The sequence below is a fragment of the Cydia amplana genome, chromosome 17, assembly GCF_948474715.1.
Source record: "Cydia amplana chromosome 17, ilCydAmpl1.1, whole genome shotgun sequence".
NCBI classification, from domain to species: Eukaryota; Metazoa; Arthropoda; class Insecta; order Lepidoptera; family Tortricidae; genus Cydia; species Cydia amplana.
Genome location: NC_086085.1, coordinates 13,011,495 through 13,033,467, shown reverse-complemented (window position 1 = coordinate 13,033,467; position 21,973 = coordinate 13,011,495). Strand labels below are relative to the sequence as shown.

Below are 21,973 nucleotides of genomic sequence, written 5' to 3'. Positions count from 1 at the left end.
ATCCTGCAACGGCCATTCACGTGAAAACGTCCCACTTTCCCATGGCGTCAAGTGGTTCTTAAGCTTTCCACTCAAAAAAATATGTATACCTATAATAGGGTATTTGACAAATTTTTATGAATGGTATCAGTCGATCAGGTTTGTTTTGAGGATTAAATGTCTGTATAGGACCCATTGTGTTAAAGCAATACAAAAGTCACAAATGATGGTCAAAGTCTGGCACCCGCACTTTACCGACGAAACGCTTCTAAGAAAATGCCAATAAAACGTGACGTCACCATGTAACGTTAAAAGCCGTTTCGATGCATGGAAAACAACGAAATGCGATTTTGTCGGTGAAATATTCCGTTTATGTAGGTATATTGTTGCCATACAATATTATTTTAAATAAAATGTAAGGAAGCGGATGGTACCATATTTTTTTCCTATTTGGAAGAAAGAATTTTATTTTTAGAAACTAAGTCTTTTATGCTCATTTTCTATGTATCTAACTAGATTTAGTTATAAAATTCAACATGTGTCAACAACCCTATTAACCACTGATTGGAATATAGTCAACAAAAATGTATTTTATTCATAAATTCACTACGCTCCCACTACTGTTCGGCGGACTACAGCGTAAGAACACCTGTAAATATCAGCCATCAAATGCCTGTCTAGAGCAAAATAATGATATTAGCCCCGATGGCCTTAATGATTAAAAAATATACTTACTGTGTAAGCCGAGGCTAGTAGGTAAATAATAATCAAACTACGAATGAATACGTATTTTTATCTGTTATCGTTTTGTATGTTCTGTTACTGGTTTTTCGAAGGGCTGTAGTAAACTTGCACGGTTATGAAGCATCAAAAGTTTAAGTACCTACTTACGATGTTGGCGCACGTTAACAATAAAAACTGTCGTTAAAACGATCACGTCATAAGAGACCCTTGTGGCCTTGTCTACAAGAAATATAAAGGAATGCAATGTCCCTTCAAATCCCTTGTAAACTTACAACCTACCCTACTGAATACTAGCGATGGTATCTACTTATTCTGTATTGCACATGAAATTATTGCAACGGATAATAGTCTAGCTTGAGTTCTAGACAGATAATAAACATGTTATTATCTTATCTTTAAGACTACTTATAAATAGGTAATTCAAACTGGTTTTTGTTATGGACCTACTTTGGACTAAATACATTCTTTGAAGTTGTACTAAATTGACTACTAATTATAATAAGTAAAAGAGAAATAAGTTAGCATAGAGAGTGCACTCAATACCGGGCTATCCTTATACTAATTAATAATAAGTTGTATCAGTTGTATTGTATGTGAGGTATGGTTAAACTTATTACATATTAATAAACATAATATATTTATATATACGAATTGTTATAGTCGAGCGGGACTTCCTGATATATACAGGTATTATTTACTTAGTAATAGGAAAGTCTCCATCTGAAATAAGTGTTTTTTAAATAAATTATGTTTATGTTATGTTGTTATCAGTGGATGGATTTACAGTATTTGCTGCCCTAGGCCTAGGGTTGCCAGATGGTCGGGATTTGGCGGGATTCTCCCGATTTTTAGCATGTGTTCCCGATTCCCGACAAAGTGGAAATTGTCCTGCTGCACGTTATGAAACAATAACTAGGCCCCAGGCCCTGTAGTAAGCACTAGCCGCCCCTTTCTCAGCACCCCTCATATAGACTGCCGCCCCAAATATCCCGCCATAGGCCTGGGCCTACTCGGCCTTAGGGTAAATCCGCCACTGGTTGTTATGCTAATATTTAATGCTTGATATCAATATCTCATTTCATTCTACTGCTGCTGTGCTGTACTTCCATGAATCAATATTTAATTTTTCTAGTTTTTAAGTCAAGCCTATCAAAACTTGACTGAGTCACTTATCCTTTAGTTATGACTATTATAGGATGAATCAACTTTTTCTTGTCACTTGTTGCCATGGTTACGAGCTCCTGGGTCACTCTATAAAACCTGATTCATAGGCATTTAAATTCACCAAACACGCTTTTTGTGGTACTTATAAACCCTTTCCATTGAGGGTCGTCTACCAAGTGTGTCAGAAGGAAGTGGTGTACAATGCCTTCTAACAAACTATGCTACTATTGTCTCCGCTGACCGGACAGAATAATAACAAGAAATAGTTGATCCACCCTATACCTAATGAGAGTAATGGGACTACAGACTACTGATAAGAGTACGGGATGTTTTATCTTTAATGTATTTTCATAACTGAGGACCACTTATTCAACTTATCACCATAAAACCTGCTGAGTGGTTAAGCTAGACTAGGTTATGGATGACATACTAAAAGTTAAATTCCACATTGCATCTTTGCTAAAATATTTGGTATATTTAATATTTATTTTATTTAAGCAAGCCTAAGTTATGGGTGCCAGCTGTCCAGGTTTTCCCAGATATTTCTTAATTTGGAGCCCATCCAAGGACAATCCACTTTAACCAGTATAATTTATAAAGTGTCCAAACAAACATTTTACATGGCAGGAAAATCCTGACAGTTCAATCTATATGATAAAAATTATAAGAGTGCCGGTCTAAGGAAAAACAAAACAGTTACCTTTCACTAAAGCACAAAACAAATAAATATAATTTGGAATGAACCAGACTTTCATAATGGTTTATCAATGTCTTAGTAAGAATTTAAACTGCCTAGAATGACCACAGTCATTAGTAAGTCAATAGCAAGAATAATCAACTAGCAGTTTAGATAGAAAACATGTTTGTAATGCCATCGCCGGCTGTCTAAATTATATTCCTATTATAATCAAATCAGTATAATTACAAATGAACTCTATTAATTAGGTCTGGCAAATATCATTTGTAATTGTGATAAATATATTTGTAGTCTACAAATATGTCAAAGAAGAAATATGCTACTACAGTGGTTGAAACCTAGTATAGTTTGCTAAGTTGCATTTCAATTGCACAGATTGTGGGTAGGACAATTAATGCAATGTGGTGCTGCTAACATCAGACACTAAGGAAACTTACTTGTTGTTGGTTTTCTAGGGTAAAACTGCACTATCTAACTGTATTTCAACAATATATTTTAAATGACAGTATTAACTGAAGAGTCATGCACGTATGATTAACAAAAGAAACTATACTGTACTGAGGCCATGGTAAACACTGGGTAAACCCGACTCAAATAAAACAAAATGTTTTTTTATCTGGCTAATTTTTTTAAATGATAGAGTGTACATGTACTCGACCGAGTGGACTTCCCCTAAACAAAGACAACTGAGGTCGCATCGCATAATATTATAAAAAAACTTACGGACTTGCCACACCGATAAGAACTTTTTACATAAGTTGAAGGATTCTATAAATCGGGTCTATTGAGATGTATGCACAAACTATACAAATAAAAACCTTTAAATTATTTTCTAGACGAAAGTTCACAAATTAAAAGCCGCAACACAATAAACCGCCGGCGCTGCCGGCAGACAAGACAGGAGTCGGAGAAGACAGCTCACAGATAAGAAAATTTAATGCGCCCACAGAGTAACGCGCTGAAATGCTGTCAAACCTGCTTGTTATGTTGGTAGCTTGTTTTAAAGTCATAACACACTATCGCACCGTGATCGCACCGCAGCGCGACGCGCGAAAAAGGGAAAGGTATCTATAGCTGGTCAACCAAGTATATACTTGGTCAACCAGATCTTGACAGTAGAAAAAGGCGGCAAATTTGAAAAATGTAGGCGCGAAGGGATATCGTCCCATAGAAAATTTGAATTTCGCGCTTTTTTTTACTGACAAGATTTGGTTGACCAGCTATATTTTTCGCTGTCAATTATGGGTTCAGCGCACCGTGACCTTGAACGGTACTACGACTTTTAAGTAAAACATTGAATCGAATGTATTATAATAATTTATTAAAACCACATTAAAAACTGTTATTAATACAATAAATAAGTAAATGTAATATATGAGATCATTCAGTTACAATTAGAGATCACAATTATTAATATGCCTACATGATTCTTATTTAAAAATAAACATGCTTTATTCGCATACATTTGTATATAGATAGGTAGAAGGAAATCTTTATCACGCGAATGATTACGTTTGTTTAGGTACAGTCGACGCCAAAGATATGTTTACACTTTTGCAAATATATCTTTGACGTCGACTGTACAACAGACAGTAGCCAATTAAATTTAAATTTCACGTCGGTTCCGGAGAGGGTATCTCCCGTATGGGTTTATTAAGTGCAGCTGGCCGTTTCTGTACGGGTTGCCGAGACCTGAAAAAAGACAATTGTTTCAGCATCCCTTCAATCTTTGAGTAAAGCTTTGGATTCCTCCGAAAGCGGTGCCGTCATATAGCGGCCGTCTCCATACAAATACTACGACATCCATATTTAGCCGTATTATTTAGTATGGAGACGGCCGCTATATGACGGCACCGCTATCCTAGGAAAACCGATCTTAAGACTATGCCTAAAGGCCCCAGTACACAATGGGCCATCGCCGGCCACTCCAAGGGACGCAGCCATGCGGTAGAATGAGATAGCAATATCACTTGCTCCCTCTAACGCATAAATCCGTCCCTTGGAGTGACCGGCGATGGCCCATTGTGTACTGGGGCCTTAAGAATGTGACATACTCGTAGCATAATCATTGAGCTGTAACGGTATTAGCACTGAGTTCTAAATATGTATAAAAATATGTATGTTGACCCATTGAGAGATATGTTGGCATCTTCATTTGTTACTGACCTATGCATTTTCCAGTGAGGCTGGAGCAAGTCGATCCTGGAGCGCACTTCCACCCGAATTCGTCGTTTTCCAACTTCTCGGTGCACGGCTCTTCGGGACCCTGGGAAAAGAGAACCATTACTGCCTTGCATTCATTTTAATAAAGTAGTTAGAAGTATTACGATTTATACAGTCAGTTTGTCTGGTAGTCTACTTAAGGTACCTTCATCAATTTTCTCTAGTTGCAAAATTGATTTGTCTGATGATAAGAAGGATCTCTATGATTACTCCTATGAAGTCTGGCAATTCTAGAGTTAGAGTCTAAAGAAAGTGCATGTAGTCTCGCATCGAACACTAAAGACTAAAGAGCTAATTAATTACATCTGCCCCTCCTGCCATCTTTCTGCTGTGTGCCGGGGGAATAATATTTAATATACCTACCTTTCTCTGTCTATTCGGTAGAAAGTGTCCGACGAAAAGGTAGATTTAATAAGCAATCCAAAATTGTATGTACCCGATAACAGTCCCGTCTTGACCCGCAGACCTTGTTGATGTAGGTCCCGTGGAGGCAGAGCTTCGCGGGCCTGCCGTTATGCATCTCACACACCTCGTCGCTCGTCAGCGAGGAGTAGCTAGGAGTCTCGCAGACTGGGCAGTCGACCCACTCGCTGAAAAATATATATTATAATAAAATAATACTCAAATACTAGTACAGCGGGGTAACGCTGCTAGTGTGATGGGGACCTTTGGACCCGGCATAGCTCAGAACGGATTTTAGTTCTTAAGTTTTGTATGTACTGAAATAGATGATTATCTTACTTTTGTAAATACTAGTACCATTTTTTATAGGAAATGGCTTTTAAATTAGGCTAAAATAAAGTCAAAAGTTTTTAAGAAACTGGCAACACCATTGTGATCATTTTATAAATCCCCTTGGAGGATAGAACTAAACGGAGTAGCCATTAACAGGCTTTCCCCTCTGTCGAAAATAGGCGGCCAACGGTCATACACAATGTATGGACTGACGTTTATCTGACATGGCTATTTTTACGTTACGCATACATTTGACGTTCCCCTCCCCCGCAAAAATCGGCAGACTGTTTTGTACAGAAAATTACAGACATGGCGTCTCCGTTTGATTATATCCTCCAAGTAAATCCCCGTCAATTTCCAAAAAATGTTGCCAGTGTATATTCTATTTCTGAGATAGTGGGCCAAATTAAAAAAATGTAGGGCGGCGGGAGGAGAAGGAAAATAGACAACACATACACATATTATTTTGCCCATAAGTATTTTAGTGACAAAAATATTAAGAGTTGGTCAAACTACTTATTATAGGGGAGGCCGGGGAACTTACTAAACGAGATGGTATCTTAATGGAACTTTCATTAGGAGTAACAGAGAAAGCGCTATTATTGCTTGTTCTTAACATAGTGTCACTTTTCATTTCTGCCTGCTTCTAAAAAGTCCTAATACATTTTTAGTGTGTTGTCAGGAATGTTTTGAATGACGAGTTTATAAATTCGTTACATTGCTCTCGTTGCTCTCTCTGTTTATTGTTATTTTCTAGAAAAATGAACCTTTTACTAAACATTATGAAACGGTTGAAAAAAATTAGCAAAATAAAACTAATAAAATTTCTTCCAATATCATTTCCGCCTTTGCAATAATGGAAGCCGTTAGGCGATAATCACACTGGAGCCGCGTCAGCAATACGGTGTGCGAGCAAGACAAGTAAAGCCCTGTCTCTCTTCGCGTCAATGTTTTAATAAACCGCCCTACCCTTTGTCCTGTAAATCATCGCGTTCAATTAGATTCCGGGGCTCGTAGCGGTAGCGCGCCAGGCACGGCCCGGCCAGCAGCATCAGGTATACCAGGGGGTGCATCGTCACGGAGTTCTGGAACAGTTACACCATCTTATACGCAATTTTAGTTTAACAAACTAATGTTGAAATGCCTGTTAGCTACTGCATTTCCACTTGGCGTATTATGAGCTAAGTTCCTGTAGTATCATATTATGGCAATAGATCCCAATGATAAACAACTGTCCCACCGCCCTCATCAATCGGTCGCGAGCGAGGCAACCCATAGCTTTGAAAACTTTTGGTTGCCCGGACACTTTTTGTAGGAATAATAAGTAATTTATTGCTTTCATAGGTACAAATGGCTAACCCCTAATGTTGTAGTTAGGTAGTTTTCCTTAATTCTCGACGAATCTTTCCAACCCACATATTTATTTCTTGGCTTAATTAATTTAACAGTCACACAGAATATGTCCCGAAATATATCTGAATAACAATTAATACGAATTCTATTTCGAAATGTTTCGTCAGCTTCGTCGCGACGTTTATGAATGAAACGCGGTGTAGGCGTCCGAGTCAAGTCACGGGAACATCCACTCGTGATTGTGATTATGATTATACTCGTAGTTTTACTATAAATACTGCTAGACTTATATGTACCTACTCATTCACTGGCTTGCGATAATCTTACACCCCGACATTTGACCAAATATCGTAACATGGGGTGAGTAGAGATTACTAGGGCAGTTGGGTTATGAATGGAGAGAGAATGGATGACAGAGGGGTGAGTTGGTTTTTACAGGCTACCACATAAAAAAATAAAGTTTTATCGAGGTTTGAATGTCAGTATTGTCCCTACTCCCCCATTTTACGGTACAGCACCGACTGTCACAGACATTGAAATTAAATCAATAAATGTACCTGATGTAAAAAAGAATGGCGGTTTTGTTTTGACTCCTGAATTTGCCGTTATGTTTCAAAGTAGGTAAATATATTAAAAAAACAACGGGTTGCACTCCGGGAGTGCCGACAGAAGTGAAAACTCAATGACTAGTCCAAAATGTCTACAGCACTAGAAGAGTAATGTGTCCCATGGCTCGAATCCGTCATGCACACAGACATTCGGACATGAAACGGAAACGGTAATTGAAACGGTCAATTGGACATAGGGACATTATAATATTGGGTCACTCCTTACACATCTGAAAGAAACAAGCCTATTGAAACCTTATTATTAAGTGTGGCCAATAACTATAACAGTCACCCTACTCGTACTACATATGGCACTAATTTACCGCCCGGGTATTTTTTAATTTACCGGCGTAATTATAGCACTAAGTATAAAAGTTTAAAGGCCCTAATATTTCCTACTTTTCGCACTTGTATCGTAATGTACTACTTCAAACTTAGTTTTCATTATTTGAGAAGATCTACAGGGTGTTTCCTGTAACAGGAGCAATAAATTAAACTGTAGGCTGTACTCCTCAAACTGACCAACATTTGTTCAGCAACTTTTGAAAATAACTCATGTTTTGATTTTTATTACACTTTAAAGTTTATTCTAAGACGCAATGTATTGCAAATTTTGTTATGTTTAAAATGTGACAAGCAACGTCAAACACACTGATGTCAGCGTACATTGAAGGCAATATTTATTTTGTATGAAAAAGAGGAAGTCTAAAGTATTCATAATTTTTAAAAGTTGCTGAACAAATGTTGGTCAGTTTGAGGAGTACAGCCTTTAGTTTAATTTATTGCTCCTGTTACAGGAATCACCCTGTATAATGGGGAACAATGTGGTAGTAGGCGAGCGTGTAATATAATGTACGGGTATAAAAGAGTGTGGAGATCGTGGGTATTCGCACGTAGACTTCTATTTGCGACGTCGGTGGGTGTGGTGTTGACTGTTTACCGTCTTTACCCGGCTTCTGTTTACCTATTTACCAGCAGATATTCTGGTAAAGGTCAAAATGTTAACTAACATCGTTTGCAAAATACATTTAGTAAAGTCTGTTAAATTTATACTAGGTTACGTAGATAATGCTCTTAGGTATAATTAAACATGAACTCCGTTAGAGGGAATTCTTTTTTTTCTAGCCTGTTTTAGTGTTTAGTGTCCCACTGCTGGGCAAACTCCCCTTGATCTCCACGACTCCCGATCTAGCGCCTCTTTCGTAAAGGGACTTCTACCAAATATATTTCAAGTATTTTAGAATAATATTCGACTCTACCATTATTATTCCAGCCTTGACCAACACGCGGAGGAAAGGGACATTCATGTATTTGATTTCCTTAAAATTGTATTAAAATAAATAACTATTCAGGAAACTTTGGAAATCTGGATCAAAGAGAATAATAAATATAATATATGTATAAATATGTAGTTCATCGGCTCTATCAATACGAATAGCGTGATCAAAAGCATTTCTGATGCTTTCATCATAATTAATGATTGAGCTGTACCTAAACAGTAAAAATCAATCAATCTGATTATTATTCTTTTTATTTTTACCATAAGTTATTGATCGAGCTTCGCCCTGGGCGGCGCCGGCCCCAATAAGTAGGTTTTTTTTTAACGTCTGTAGACGACTCATCTTCAACAGTCTGTTTATTCCTTGACTTGTTCACATATATATGTTTGCACAGAAATTATAGTTATAGGTAGGTAGTTTGATTTAAGAAGTCGCTGACATGGATCGGAATTTAAAAATAAAGCGTCATTGCAACGTAAATTGGTTGTTTGTTGTGGGATTTTGCAAAACACATCCAATGCTGCACTAATATTGATAAGAAAGAACGTAGCAGAGACAAATTGGCAATGTATTCATAGACATGTCATAACGACATAAGATATATGAAATGGTAAAGAGACTTGCGCACGCGTCGCGTCCCCGCCCGCCCAAGCGATCCCCCGCCCAGCGCGAATGCGCATTCAAGTGACACACTTCGCCTGAAACGGATCTTTTACAACTTTTAAAAACAAAACTTTTTAAACAAAAACTTTTGAAGCCAGTGTTTCAGTGTATTCATTTGTTTTACGTTCGAATTTCGATTTTAGAAATGGGTATGATATCGCGAGTGCGTGGACGCATACGGAGTGATTCTTTCTCGAAGCTTCACACGCTTAAGTCCGAAGACAAAATAGCTAATATCGGTACGTAGAAATTATGAATGCGATTCTTAAATTTAATTGTTATTTGATAACATTCATTGTACTAATACTAATTAGTATGTTTTGGAATTTTGGCTCTGAAATTTAAGCTACTTAGGTAAAAGTACTAAGTAGATTTTTTATTAAGTATAAGTACCTATATTTATAATAAGTTATGACAGAAAATCAGCTGTTGTTATTTATAAATGCATGTGCGCGTTATTTGTTGTTATTTTTGCGTCTGTGACTGAAATTTGGACCACATAAAGAAAATACGCATTAATACCGGGTTGTTTTGATAACATAAACATTATAGCTATTAATGATGTTTATCGACTCTTGTGCGACGTACAAAGAAACTCCACACAAAATGGGTCAATAACAACGATTTGGTCGTCAAGGTTGGGAGATTGAGGCCAAAGACATATTTCTCGAAAGCTAGGTTAGCGTCTCAAGGAAATATTTCAAGTCTAGATTTTATAAAGTGTAAATTAAATTTCATATTCAAATGCAGTGCAAAGTGTAAGCTCAAATGGGACTGGGCTGGATACGTCTGCCGTATGCCGGATGACCTGTGGGCCAAAACAACCACCCGTTGGGGGTCACAAATTGTAAGGCGTCATGGTCAGTGTTGGCCGAAAGTTAATACGAATTGAAAATGTTGGCCATTAACCATTATAAATTGAACCTTAAACCGTATCGGACGATTATAGTTTACGATTCAATTTATAATGGTTAATGGCCAGCATTTTCAATTTGCATTAACTTTCGGCCAACACTGGTCATGGTAGACCTCGTCGGAGACGGCGGGATGAGCTCGACGCCTCTGACAGAGACTGGTGGGAGACTTCCCAGGATAGGGATACGTGGAAGAATAAGAGGGAGGCCTTTGCCCAACAGTGGGACAGTATGGGCTCATTCATCACTACATAGTATAAAACAAAATCGCTTCCCGCTGTCCGTTATGTATGCTTAGATCTTTAAAACTACGCAACGGATTTTGATGCGGTTTTTTTAATAGATATTAGTGATTCAAGAGGAAGGTTTTAATTTTGTTAACCCGTGCGAAGCCGGAGCGGGTCGCTAGTAATAAATAATTAAATAAAATTTAAGAACATTGGCAGACTTTAGCTACATTCATGTAATATGTACCTATATAGGTAAAATTTTTATAGATACATCATTGGTGGAAACAAAGCGTACGGGGCACATGATGGTAACTTGAGCTAGGGTTGTGTTGAACATGAGAATTGAGATGATTTCGTATTAATATACAAAACGTATGACGTAATGGCATGTTTTCTTACAAGAAATGTTGTTGATACGTAGGTACTTTAACTTTCATGCGTAGGTACATTAAAATACGTCGGTAAATAAAGATCCGAAAGATAATTTGGGAACGCATTTCGTTTGCCATTAATTTTACGATTCTGGAGTCCAGATGGCGGTTTTATTTATTTTCTCCATAATTTTATGGCTTCTCTACACGATGGGCCAGCGCCGGCCACTCCAAGGGACGCATTTATGCGTTAGAGGGAGCAAGTGATATTGCTATCTCATTCTACCGCATGGCTGCGTCCTTTGAAGTGGCCGGCGCTGGCCCATCGTGTAGAGGAGCCATTAGGCGGAGCCTTGACCCGCGTGGAGAGTTCATTTAAAATTGGCACGAGTTGCTTTCGGTTGACGTGCTTATGGTTTACAAATATCGGACGGTAGATTCTATGTATAAAACGCTACGTATAAAAGAGCCTGTTTTTTTTCCTGTCGAGTCGTCCTCGTATATTGGTCAGCAACAGGGATGTTGCGGATGCAGATTTTTTGACATCCGCGGATGCGGATGCGGATGCGGATGTCATGATTAGGTACTTAGAAAACGTCAAATATTACATTTTCAGTATTTATTTATTAAAAAAAACGAAACGTTTAGTATTTGAGCAAGAATATAAGTGCGTTATATTTAATAAACAATAACTTGGCCGACTTTTCTGGAACTAGACGATTTCGTTAATGACGAAATTATCTAGCACTTACGCCGCCGCTAAGACGTTCCTGTACCGACTTGTTCGACATCCGCATCCGCATAAGCTCCGCATCGATTTTATGCGGATGCGGATGCAGATGCGGATGTTGAAAATAATGCGGAAGTTCCGCGGTTGCGGATGCGGATGCGGATGTTCGCAACATCCCTGGTGAGCAATACCCACGAGTCCCACAACATCCTTTGCATATTAGTTCTTGTAGAAAGTAGTGTATTTAGTGTGTATTTTCATGCCCTGCGCAGTTTTTTTGGAAGTCATGTTTACCACTTTTAAATCTTATCAGCTAGAGGTGTAGCCAAGCTAAGTTACTTAGAATTTTTTGGTACGTCTAGTTTTAATAAACGTCGTAAGGTCGTTTAAATAAACGAGCTTACTTCGTCTTCGCATTCCTCGACAATGCGCTCAGATGTTTTATAAGTCGGTCGTTATTTTGTTTGTTATTTCAACACCGCGAAAGCTCTATGACACATTGTTGATGTTGGTTTACGCATATACGCGGATTGAGCAGGACTTTTATATTAGAATGAAATTATTACCTATGGATATGGTCTTTCCAATACGAATATATTATAACAAAAAGTACATTTTATTGACATAGAAATCCAGAAAAACATCTATCCTACAGTCAGTGTCTAATTTTTTCAGGATATATCGAACCATTTCCTAAATTCCAGTATGGCTGCTGTCGCTGGTGCTGGTGCTGCCGTACTGGGCGCCGCGTGGGTTGCTGGTCGCGCTGGGCGGCGCTTGGCTCATGGCTGCCTACACGTGCCTCGTCGTGCCCGTGCTCATCTCCGCCAACTATCGCTACCCGGCGCGGTGGTGGCCCGACGCAGTGAAGCTCGCGCAAAGTGAGTTATATTATATTCCACTATCCCTTTAACCGCCGTCATAGCCGTCAACTCTAGTTGCACGGCTAGCGGCTACAGCCCAGAATTCCGACAAGGTTCACGAAGACGTGCCGCACACTAGACGTGGCGTTCATACCTACGTGGGATACCTAAGGGATGTTGCTGCTGGTGGTGCTGGGGCTAACTAGGGGTTTTTTTCGTGCGCTAATGGGCTACAAGTGCTACGGTGTAGCCCACGCGTAGCCCGTAGCATTGTTATATCGGTATGTAGCGGACACTGTTCATATAGGACAATATAGGGTGATACAGGTAATAAGACACAGCAAATGTATCATGCGCATTGAAACTATTGAAAGCGAGAATATGTATATTTTATAATCATAATCGCACTTTTAGAAGAATCGCACGATGCTTATATATAAGAGTTACCTATAAGCGACCACCTAAAAAATTGTGACCACCTAACCTTGTTTAACGGTAGGTAGCCATTAATGAAATGATCTAGTCATGTCTATCTTTTAGCGCGACCTAAGTTAGTCCGAGATCTTTATCAAAAACTTATCAACGTTTAATAAGACGAGGGTGTAATTAGGCAAACATCACGGCTATTTTAAACGCCATCTGACTGAGAGTTCCCAATGAAAACACGACGCAAGGCAAAGGCCGGATGCGATTCTAATAAATTTCCGTAGGCCGGCTGTTTACTTCATATTTATTATTTTCCTTGGCAAAACAAATTCCTCGCAAAAAGACTGGCGACGACAGCAAGCGTGCCAATTTACTGACCTATGACGACGCGTGGGCGCAGATGGCATAGATTTGTATTTGTAAGTACTGCGTCTAGATGTCTATACGCATATTATGAACATGACATGTTAAACAAAACAACATTTTTTTCAATGGTATCTAAATGCGTATTTATCTGAAAATAGTAGTGATATTGTGTGTACCGACAAAATCTTAATAGCGCGATTGTGCTTTGCTCCATCTACCGGAGAATGACGAGTATGTTATTCATCAAAACACACGCTTCAGGATTAGATTAGCATCGTTTAATTTTCTTAGGCATAACCGGAATAATTTAACTGCCTTTTGCCCTTTGTTTCGTCGTGGCGGGGGCACGGCCGTGCCCCCAGATTTCACTTTTATGGCCGCGAAACCCTATTTATTACAATTGCTATCCCCATTCCCCTCACTCCTGCATCATTTATCGCAACTAGACTGTACAATAAACGCGTACACACATTTGGCATTTCTAATATCGTCAGGTGACAAGCAAAAGTCACAAAGTACCACCACACATAGCCATAGTGAACCATATTAGTACGAAAAGAAGGTTGATTTTTGTTTAAATATTTTATAGCAATTAGTGACTTTTGCTTGTCACCTGACGGTATACATATATATTATACAGTGTTGTGTGTGAAAGTCGGGTCATCGTCGACCGAGCTGAATGAGCGGCGGAAATGGCAAGCCGCCAGCACTTGTGCGTCAGTAGTTCCCAATCCACGGTAAAACATTGCTGTAACAACCCTATACTTCGTACATCCTTAATGCCTTTCTCTTCCAAGGTCCCGCTATCATGGTTCAAAACACGTCCTCCAAAAAATGGTGTTATCGCCTTGGGAAATGTTCTGCCAATGACTTGTGTCGTTCAGCACGAGTACGAAGTCACGTTTACCGTCACATCCGTTACTTTCTGGCATATGCAGGAAAGAACGAGAGTGAAAATGAAAACGGACGGATGTTGTCACGCGTCACCGATTTCCGGTCTACTACGAATTGGCCGCACGAATATGAAACAAATGTAAGACGAAGGGGAATTTAATTTGGCGAAGATGATGATTGAAAGTCACTGCATCCGATTTAAACTTCTATCGTAGGCATCGTAGCATCGTTTGCAATATTTTTCCTCGAAGTCATAAAAATAATACTCAATATACCTACGAGACTCTCTGAATCAACGCTCGAACGAAGCATAGACTGAAAATAGTTTCCTTGCAGCTTTATTTAGGTACCTACCTAGGGTTACTAGAGGTAGAGCGTTAAATTAAAGGTGAAAACAAGCTATATTCCACTGTATTTAAATGGAATTTGTTGAAACCCTGTTTTTTAGGAAATATACTGAAACTTACCAGAAAGATTTCTAGGACGAGTTCTATTGCGCTGTGGAGGGTGGCTCTGAACTGACTACCCTTGGTCAACGGGGGTCCTTTTATACCATCTAAAATTGTTAAGAAAAATAACATTGACATCTTCACGGTTCCCTGGATGGCTTTATGTTGTAGTGAAACAGCTGAAAATATCAAAATAATATTATTGAATATTCCTACAGAATGTTGCCACACGGCACTGATTTTATAGATCTTACGAATCGATTTGTTTAAGAACGTAAATATGATTGGCAGCTGGTAGACGTATTCTTCTTAAATCTGTAAAGAAGAACACTTCAATATGTAGAATCGTCATTGCGCCTATTAGTTAGCCTAGCCCAATGATTTATAACTCAAGATAGGTTATAGGCGTTCCAAAATTGAAGCGCTTACCTTGTGACAAATTGGACAAGTCGCCTTTAGTCGCGGCTGGACAAGCGAAAAATGTGCACGTGCTAACGAGCTCCCGCACACCGAAAGAGAAAGAGACGACCTTATGTTTAACAACCAGTGTGACAAAGACGGATGGAATGAGAAAATTAATCAAAAATAACAGATTTCTTCGTAGGCACAGAAATAAATATGGAAGTATTTTTTGTGCTCCTCAAGTATGAGTATAACATATCTATGGTTATATAATATCATTGGCCTAGCCCTGAGCAAACTAAACTACGTTCTTTTTACCCCATCTCACCTTATATAATATTCGCACGCTGCTTATTGCTGGCCCTTTATCCGTCTCTGCATGGATAGTTAAATTGATACCTAGTAGGACTTTCGTTGAACTAAACTAACAGTCGTTAGGTAGTTTGTTTAATGAAGCCCCACACAGAATAATGTCATATTGTATGTTTGTTCCCGAGTGCAACTGATTTCTTTTTTGTAGAGATGTACGTAAATGGTTCCTTTCAGAATAAATAGTTTATTTCTCTGGAGCATTCTTAGAAAAAAAGGGGAAAAATTATGCAAATGTAGCAAAACGGACGAGCAAATGCGAGATGACGGGTTCAGTCAGCCAGCCGCGACCTTGTTGCTAGAAACCCCACGCAATTGCTGTACCTAATCATGCTTGAAATCTTTGCCGTGCGTTTACAATACCTACTGCTAATACTATACCTATACCTACTACATAATGATCAACAGTCCTATAACATTCTTACATCCCCCTTTTTTTCCCACTTTTGACATAAGAGTATCATCAAATCCCGGGCAATATGAGATAAGTGGAGTCCAGATGAGACAATTTTTCGCCAATCTGATGAAATTGTCCGATCAAATCAGGACATGCGGACGCAAACGCCAATTTGGCTCGCCTAATTCGAGCGCCGATTATGACCGATATTATATACCGATAAAATGGGGTGCGGACGCAAGGCCTCCTTTTTTTTTGAAGCTGTATTATTTCTAGTCGTTCTCTCTTGTTTATGAAAACATGGCTCTCTGTGTAGTCCGGTTTTTTGACTAGTAGGTACCGCCTGGTAGTGGATGACTGGCTCTTCAGAACACTGGAATTGGTCATCTTCCTTCTGAAATCTTAAGTTATTTTTTCAAAAACAATTGAGTAATCTCGTATTATGTCCAAGGAAAATAAGACAGATATTGTAGATTTTTTATTGAACGAAATGTTTCTCTTTGATTATCAAAGCCTTGAAAATATCGTAAACTATTTTATACCTTGTCCGAATCATAAAACATCCATCCACTAACATTTAAAAATACTAACTTATCTCTTCGCATTTAATTCGCGTAAAACTGCGAAAGTGGGTTAGTCATAAAAGAAAATCTATGTAAAATTAGACGGCATTGAATAATAGCAGATAAATGTAAGTTGGTCTACTTATTCATCTGAAAACAAAAACAATTAAATGCCTAATCTGAAAAAAATATTCCACATAGGTAGTGGACTATTAGGTACCATTTAAATCCACAAGTGTTCGGAACATGAAGTGGTATAATATATGAAAGTTTTAAATGGAAATTTTAATTTAAAAGCAAGCGAAAATGAGCCCTCCTGCAAAGTAATTAATGTTGTATTTATTTCCAGAGATGTGTCGCAGGCTGGAGAGGCCAGTGTCGTGCGCGCTGGGAGTAGTGCGCGCTGCGTACGCGCCGGTTGACCGCGCGGAGAAGCTCTTCCTGCAGATGAGCAACCTGTCGACAATGATTGGACAAGTGAGTAGAACCTCGATGTAACGAGCCAGGGCATGTTTATATATAGGTAAACACTTTGACTTTTGACTAAAGTACATATTAAAAACAAATTTTTCAATTAACCATCTAATTTTGCAACACGAACCAATTGTTGATTGTTAAAATAAGTTTCAACTGAATAATTTTCGGCTATTAATCGCAACACCGTGTGGTTTTATAGCTTGTCATAGTAGACTGAAAATATCGTAGCAAGTAATCCTCACGCAAACTTAACATTAGAATTTGTATTGTGAGCACCTATCAAATTGTCATATTTACTGAAGTTGTTGAATGTAATCACCTATTTAAATAACTACAACTAAAATCAAAATAATGTTGTTCTAGTTGCTGATGTTCACCGCGTGCGACCGGCTGTTCGTCTCGCAGGGCCGCCTGACCTGCCTCTACTCGCTCATGTTCTACAACGTGGTCACCTACTCCGTGAGCTACGTGCGCGAGCTCTGCACCAAGAAGGACTGGTCGCCCTACGTCAACGTCACCCGCCACTCGCGCGTCAAGCACCTCGCCATGTCCGCCACCAAGATTGTCCTCGAATGGACTAAAGCAGTCACTTTTATAGTCACTGTGACTTTTGTGCTTTTAGCTTTTGGACTGGAACAGGGCTTGGAGCATTACAAACCGACAGCGCTGTATACGCTCTTCACCGGTACTTATTATTTGCTAACGGAGCGGACGTTCCTCGAGCTCTGGCCTATAGCTTTGACAGCTATGAAGTTTGAGCGCCTAGAAGGTATGGAGGCGCTGTATTTTGGTGTGTGGGCGCGAGGTGTGACGACAGCGCTGGCGCTGCCGCTGGTGCCGGCGCTGGCGTGGTGCGAGCGCTGGCGGCTAGCGTTGCTGCTGCTGTACGTGAACGTGATCGTTCACGGCAGGCACAGGCTCGGTGAAGCGTTGGGGAAGCTGAATGAAGCGTGCGGCTCGCTCGCTAGATTCCGACGAGCGACGGCAGCGGAGCTCTCCACGCTAGAGGACGTGTGCGCCGTGTGTCTAGGCGTGATGCGCTCGGCGCGCGTGACGCCTTGCGCGCACTTCTTCCACGCCGACTGCCTCAGGAGATGCCTCGCGGCCTCCGACCGGTGTCCCATATGCATCAGGCCGTACATATTCTGCTGATCGCTGGACACCACATTCGCCGGACAAGACTGTTGAGATTACGAAAGCCTCGAGCGTCGAGATCGAGCACGAGATCCACGAGAAGAGTGGATCAATATTTACCTATTTGCTCGGTGACTTTCGTGCATGATTTCTGTTCATGCACAATTTGCAACCACCATTTTGTATGATTTAGGTTAAGGGTCTAATTTAGCACGATGTAAAAATTGAAACACTTAACAAGTTAATAACTACCTATACAAATTAGGTACTTATATTAATTAGGAAGTCATTTCTAAAAAAATATACATAATTAAATACGATAAATGTAGAAAATTAATATTAATTAGGATACAAAAATTACAGCATTGATTTTTTATATGTTTTGTACACTTCACTGTTGACATACAGTGTCTTTCGTTTTATGACCATACCCCGCTACGGCGGAGCTAGCAAAACCGTAGCATATGACAGTTTTGTGTCAGGGTTGGCGATTATGATGAACCATTTTGCTTTAACTTTATTGTATGTAAGATTAATAAAATTGATCGAGAACCTTCTTGACCCTCTTCCGATATACCTAACCCGGTTTAATTTACTGTCAAATAATATAAATTAACAGGTCAATGTCAATATTAGATGCGTTTCAATGTATCTGTTATTTTGTTTATAAAATCACGTTTTTTTCGCATTTCTTTCAAATATTAACATGGAATTTTCATTGCTTGTAAATATTGGTGTGTTTGAAAACAAAGAAAAAATAGGCGTAGTAGTGATAACCCTGACGTACAACTGCTACAGATTTGCTAGCTCGGTTGCGAGGTATGTTTATCACTTAAAAGGCTCGTAGCAAAAGTACAGTGCAGTGCAGCAGTGACAGTGCAGTGAAATAAACACAGCTTATATGGTCCTTCGAACCGGATCGGATTTCAGTGATGATATTTTTACTAAAAATATACCTAGTTGGTACATACAATACTCGTACATATACATGTCATGTAACCAAACTTATAAGTTAAAAATTATTCGCTCCTAGTTTTACTGTATCTCGATATATCGACAATATAAATTGTCTTTAAAAACGGGTGTAGTATATTTATTATGTCTAGTTACCACGCTTTATCTACATCATTAACTTTCATTAAATTGTCCGTCTTGCAGGTATACATCCACTATAAGATATCAGTTTTGTTTATCTTGTGTTTACATATGAGAAAATATTACAAGGATCATAATAGGTATATGTTATTGATGGTAGCGTTTTTCGTATATCTGTAAATTAGAATTAGAGAACGTACGACAAGTGACACGATGCGAGATTATTTTACCTAAAACACGACCTATAGAACTACTATATATACCAGAATTTATTTTATATTTAGGTACATATGTACTCGTATGTTATTGTAATTTTCACATGCCTGCGGTAACTACATTGCCACCCACATTTTTATGGGGCCAATCCAACGTAAGAGCTTTGTACTTATACTCGTACTAATAATTAATTTTGTAATAAAGCATTAAACAACAAAGGGTTTTCATTTTACTATACGCAACTGTCAACCACACTGAGTTTGGGCTCATTAGAGAGGTGGAATGTGTAATTGATAGACGTGCAAAGAGAAAGAGGTACAGTCAGCAATAAAAGCGTGTTTAAAACATTTGTTTTAAACACGCTACAGAAAACACAGACAGACAGTTACAGAAAATCGTGTCAATGCAATAAGCGCCTGTACGAGATTCACAAGCAATGTTTTAAAAAACTAGCAACTCCAACCTCACTTCTACAAATCAGCACCAGGCCAGGGGCCCCGTTTCTCAAAAGCTTGTAACTTGTAATACAAGCGGATGTCACTTTTTGACAGCATTTGTTAGAAAGGGACTTCCACTTGTATTACAAGTTACAAGCTTTTGAGAAACGGGCCCCAGGAGGCCAAGCCAAGAAGACAATCTATCGACAAACGCCAAATGAAAATAATATTAAATATGTAGTTCTTTAGTTACTAGATAATAGGTTCCATCCATTATTTAAGTTTTCATTGGATTTTCTACCAACGATTGTTATCTTGGCTAGGCCCCCAGAAGTGCTAAATATTATCTAGGTACATAAACTCTTCTTATCTTATTAACAGTAAAGTCAATATAATTTTAACTTTATCCACTTATCTACTAAGGCTGCTGACTGTATTTTGGATAATTTAAATTTTACAATCTACATTTGCATACCTGAAATTTTGCATACCAACTCACCAAAACTTCGAAGTGACAATGCAATAACATGGCACCATAACCGTTAATCATCAAGCTGTTCTGATGGTGCACCCGGAAGGTGGCTAAAAGCGAAATTACAAAGCTAATTCTTAAATAAAACAACTCAATAAACCCCATTTAAGAATTGGTGGGATACTAAACTATTCTTAAAAAGATATGCTGAACATATCAATCCAACTCAATCTACGTTCGCATACCTACAAAATAAACGGAATACTGGATTAAAGATAAAAAAGATACGTCATATGGTCACTGTGAACAGGACTTGTAAAATCGTCTTTATTGCTAAGAGAATAAGAGCTCACAAATAACTTTGGTTCTTTGGCAATTACATATTATACTGTCTATAATGCTGATGCTGTGTCTAGGTTGGAAATATACGAATATCTATTTACCTATAAATAAACGCAACATTTGGTGTACCTCAAACCCATACCCACAAACAAACCCAATCGAAATAAAATATAAAGTCTATTTTTTTATTCGGTAGACTGAAATGACAGTTCATAGTATGAACATAAAATGTCATTTCATACTATGAAATGTCATTTTAGTCTACCGAATAAAAAAATTGACTTTAGCGTGTCTGTGTTACCATGACATCATGTGGCTGAATCACGTAAACAAATGGCCGAACTTCCACATATATAGCTGTCTTTGTCCGCTACACAGTTTCACAATTGTATGTTTTCGTTGTATCTCTATCTTGCATCTGTATATCAATCGCATCACGAGCGCAAAAGTCTGATAAAAACCAGCGAAAGCATGATCTTAAATTACGTTTGATTGTCACGGATCTTTAGGTTACAGTTATACTAGTTAACTTGAGTTAAACGTTCTGTATTTGATGATATTACGTATCAAATCGCTATTCTATTCGTCCAAAGTTAGTCTACGCGGTATGCGTGAAAAGAAAGACGTGTGACGATTCCACCCGCGACTTTTTTCGAATTGTGTTGCGACCGAATTTTATCAATTAGAATGTGATTTTTTATCGGTGTGGACTGCATGATATTTAAAAGGATTTCAGTGAGGTCGGTATATCATTTTTTTTAAATAAAACAACGGCATTTTTTTTAAAGCTTTCATTAAAACTACTGTGCAAAATTGCATTTATATCGAGGACATAGAGTAAGAATGCTATTCTTAGATTAATCAAGAGCTTTAGTGAAGTAGGTACACTAGGTACATATTATATAGATACCTAAATGTTAAGAGTCACGGTCCGTGAAGTCATAGCTATCCTTGGCGTATCCTTGACCTTGTCTCGACACCATGGTTGTAAGCTTAGCTTTGTTGTGCTTACGATGCTTTACTCACTTAATAACACAAGAGGTGTTAAAAACGTGTCATAACCCCACCGAGAGTTACCAACTATTTAAGTTTGTATGTGTTTTCTGCCCGAAGTAGGTAAAGTTTCATGGTTAGCTCTTGTTAGGAGACTTTCTTTCTTAACAAAATCATGAATTATATTAAGGAAAAAAACTATATGGTTCTATTTTTGCCATTTGGGATGCGGAACCCTAAAAATAGGTGTTTACTAAAGCGAAGGGGAGAGTATCTGAGCGACCGATAATATCTGAACACGCACTCTAACGCCTATTGGTAATATTGATTAATTTCTTTGTTTTTGCTCATTTATATTGTTAAAAGTGTAATATTGATAGCTAAAAA

At 38.5% G+C, this 21,973-nt stretch overlaps 2 protein-coding genes across 2 annotated transcripts; one reads left to right on the top strand and one right to left on the bottom strand.

The window, feature by feature from the left end:
* Positions 1–4,166: 4,166 nt before the first annotated feature.
* Positions 4,167–14,876, bottom strand: LOC134655641 (uncharacterized). Its single transcript, XM_063511076.1, has 5 exons — positions 14,708–14,876; positions 6,512–6,627; positions 5,244–5,397; positions 4,751–4,850; positions 4,167–4,276 (listed from the first exon to the last, which is right to left on the bottom strand). The coding sequence occupies exons 1-5, from the start codon at positions 14,825–14,827 to the stop codon at positions 4,191–4,193; spliced, it is 576 nt and encodes a 191-aa protein (XP_063367146.1). The 5' UTR covers positions 14,828–14,876; the 3' UTR covers positions 4,167–4,190.
* Positions 9,463–18,221, top strand: LOC134655640 (uncharacterized). Its single transcript, XM_063511075.1, has 4 exons — positions 9,463–9,685; positions 12,396–12,572; positions 16,770–16,897; positions 17,261–18,221. Exons 1-4 carry the CDS (start codon positions 9,592–9,594, stop codon positions 18,047–18,049), a joined length of 1,188 nt encoding a protein of 395 aa, XP_063367145.1. The 5' UTR covers positions 9,463–9,591; the 3' UTR covers positions 18,050–18,221.
* The last annotated feature ends 3,752 nt before the right edge of the window (positions 18,222–21,973 follow it).

Bases quoted from the DNA above. Each gene is read 5' to 3' on its own strand.
- LOC134655640 (XM_063511075.1), top strand. From the start codon at position 9,592: ATGGGTATGATATCGCGAGTGCGTGGACGCATACGGAGTGATTCTTTC. The intron at 9,686-12,395 runs GTACGTAGAAAT...CCTAAATTCCAG, and splicing joins AGACAAAATAGCTAATATCG to TATGGCTGCTGTCGCTGGTG. The intron at 12,573-16,769 runs GTGAGTTATATT...ATTTATTTCCAG, and splicing joins CGCAGTGAAGCTCGCGCAAA to AGATGTGTCGCAGGCTGGAG.
- LOC134655641 (XM_063511076.1), bottom strand. From the start codon at position 14,827: ATGTCAATGTTATTTTTCTTAACAATTTTAGATGGTATAAAAGGACCC. The intron at 6,628-14,707 runs GTAAGTTTCAGT...TAACTGTTCCAG, and splicing joins TCGTCCTAGAAATCTTTCTG to AACTCCGTGACGATGCACCC. The intron at 4,277-4,750 runs GTCAGTAACAAA...GTCTTTTTTCAG, and splicing joins CCTCACTGGAAAATGCATAG to GTCTCGGCAACCCGTACAGA.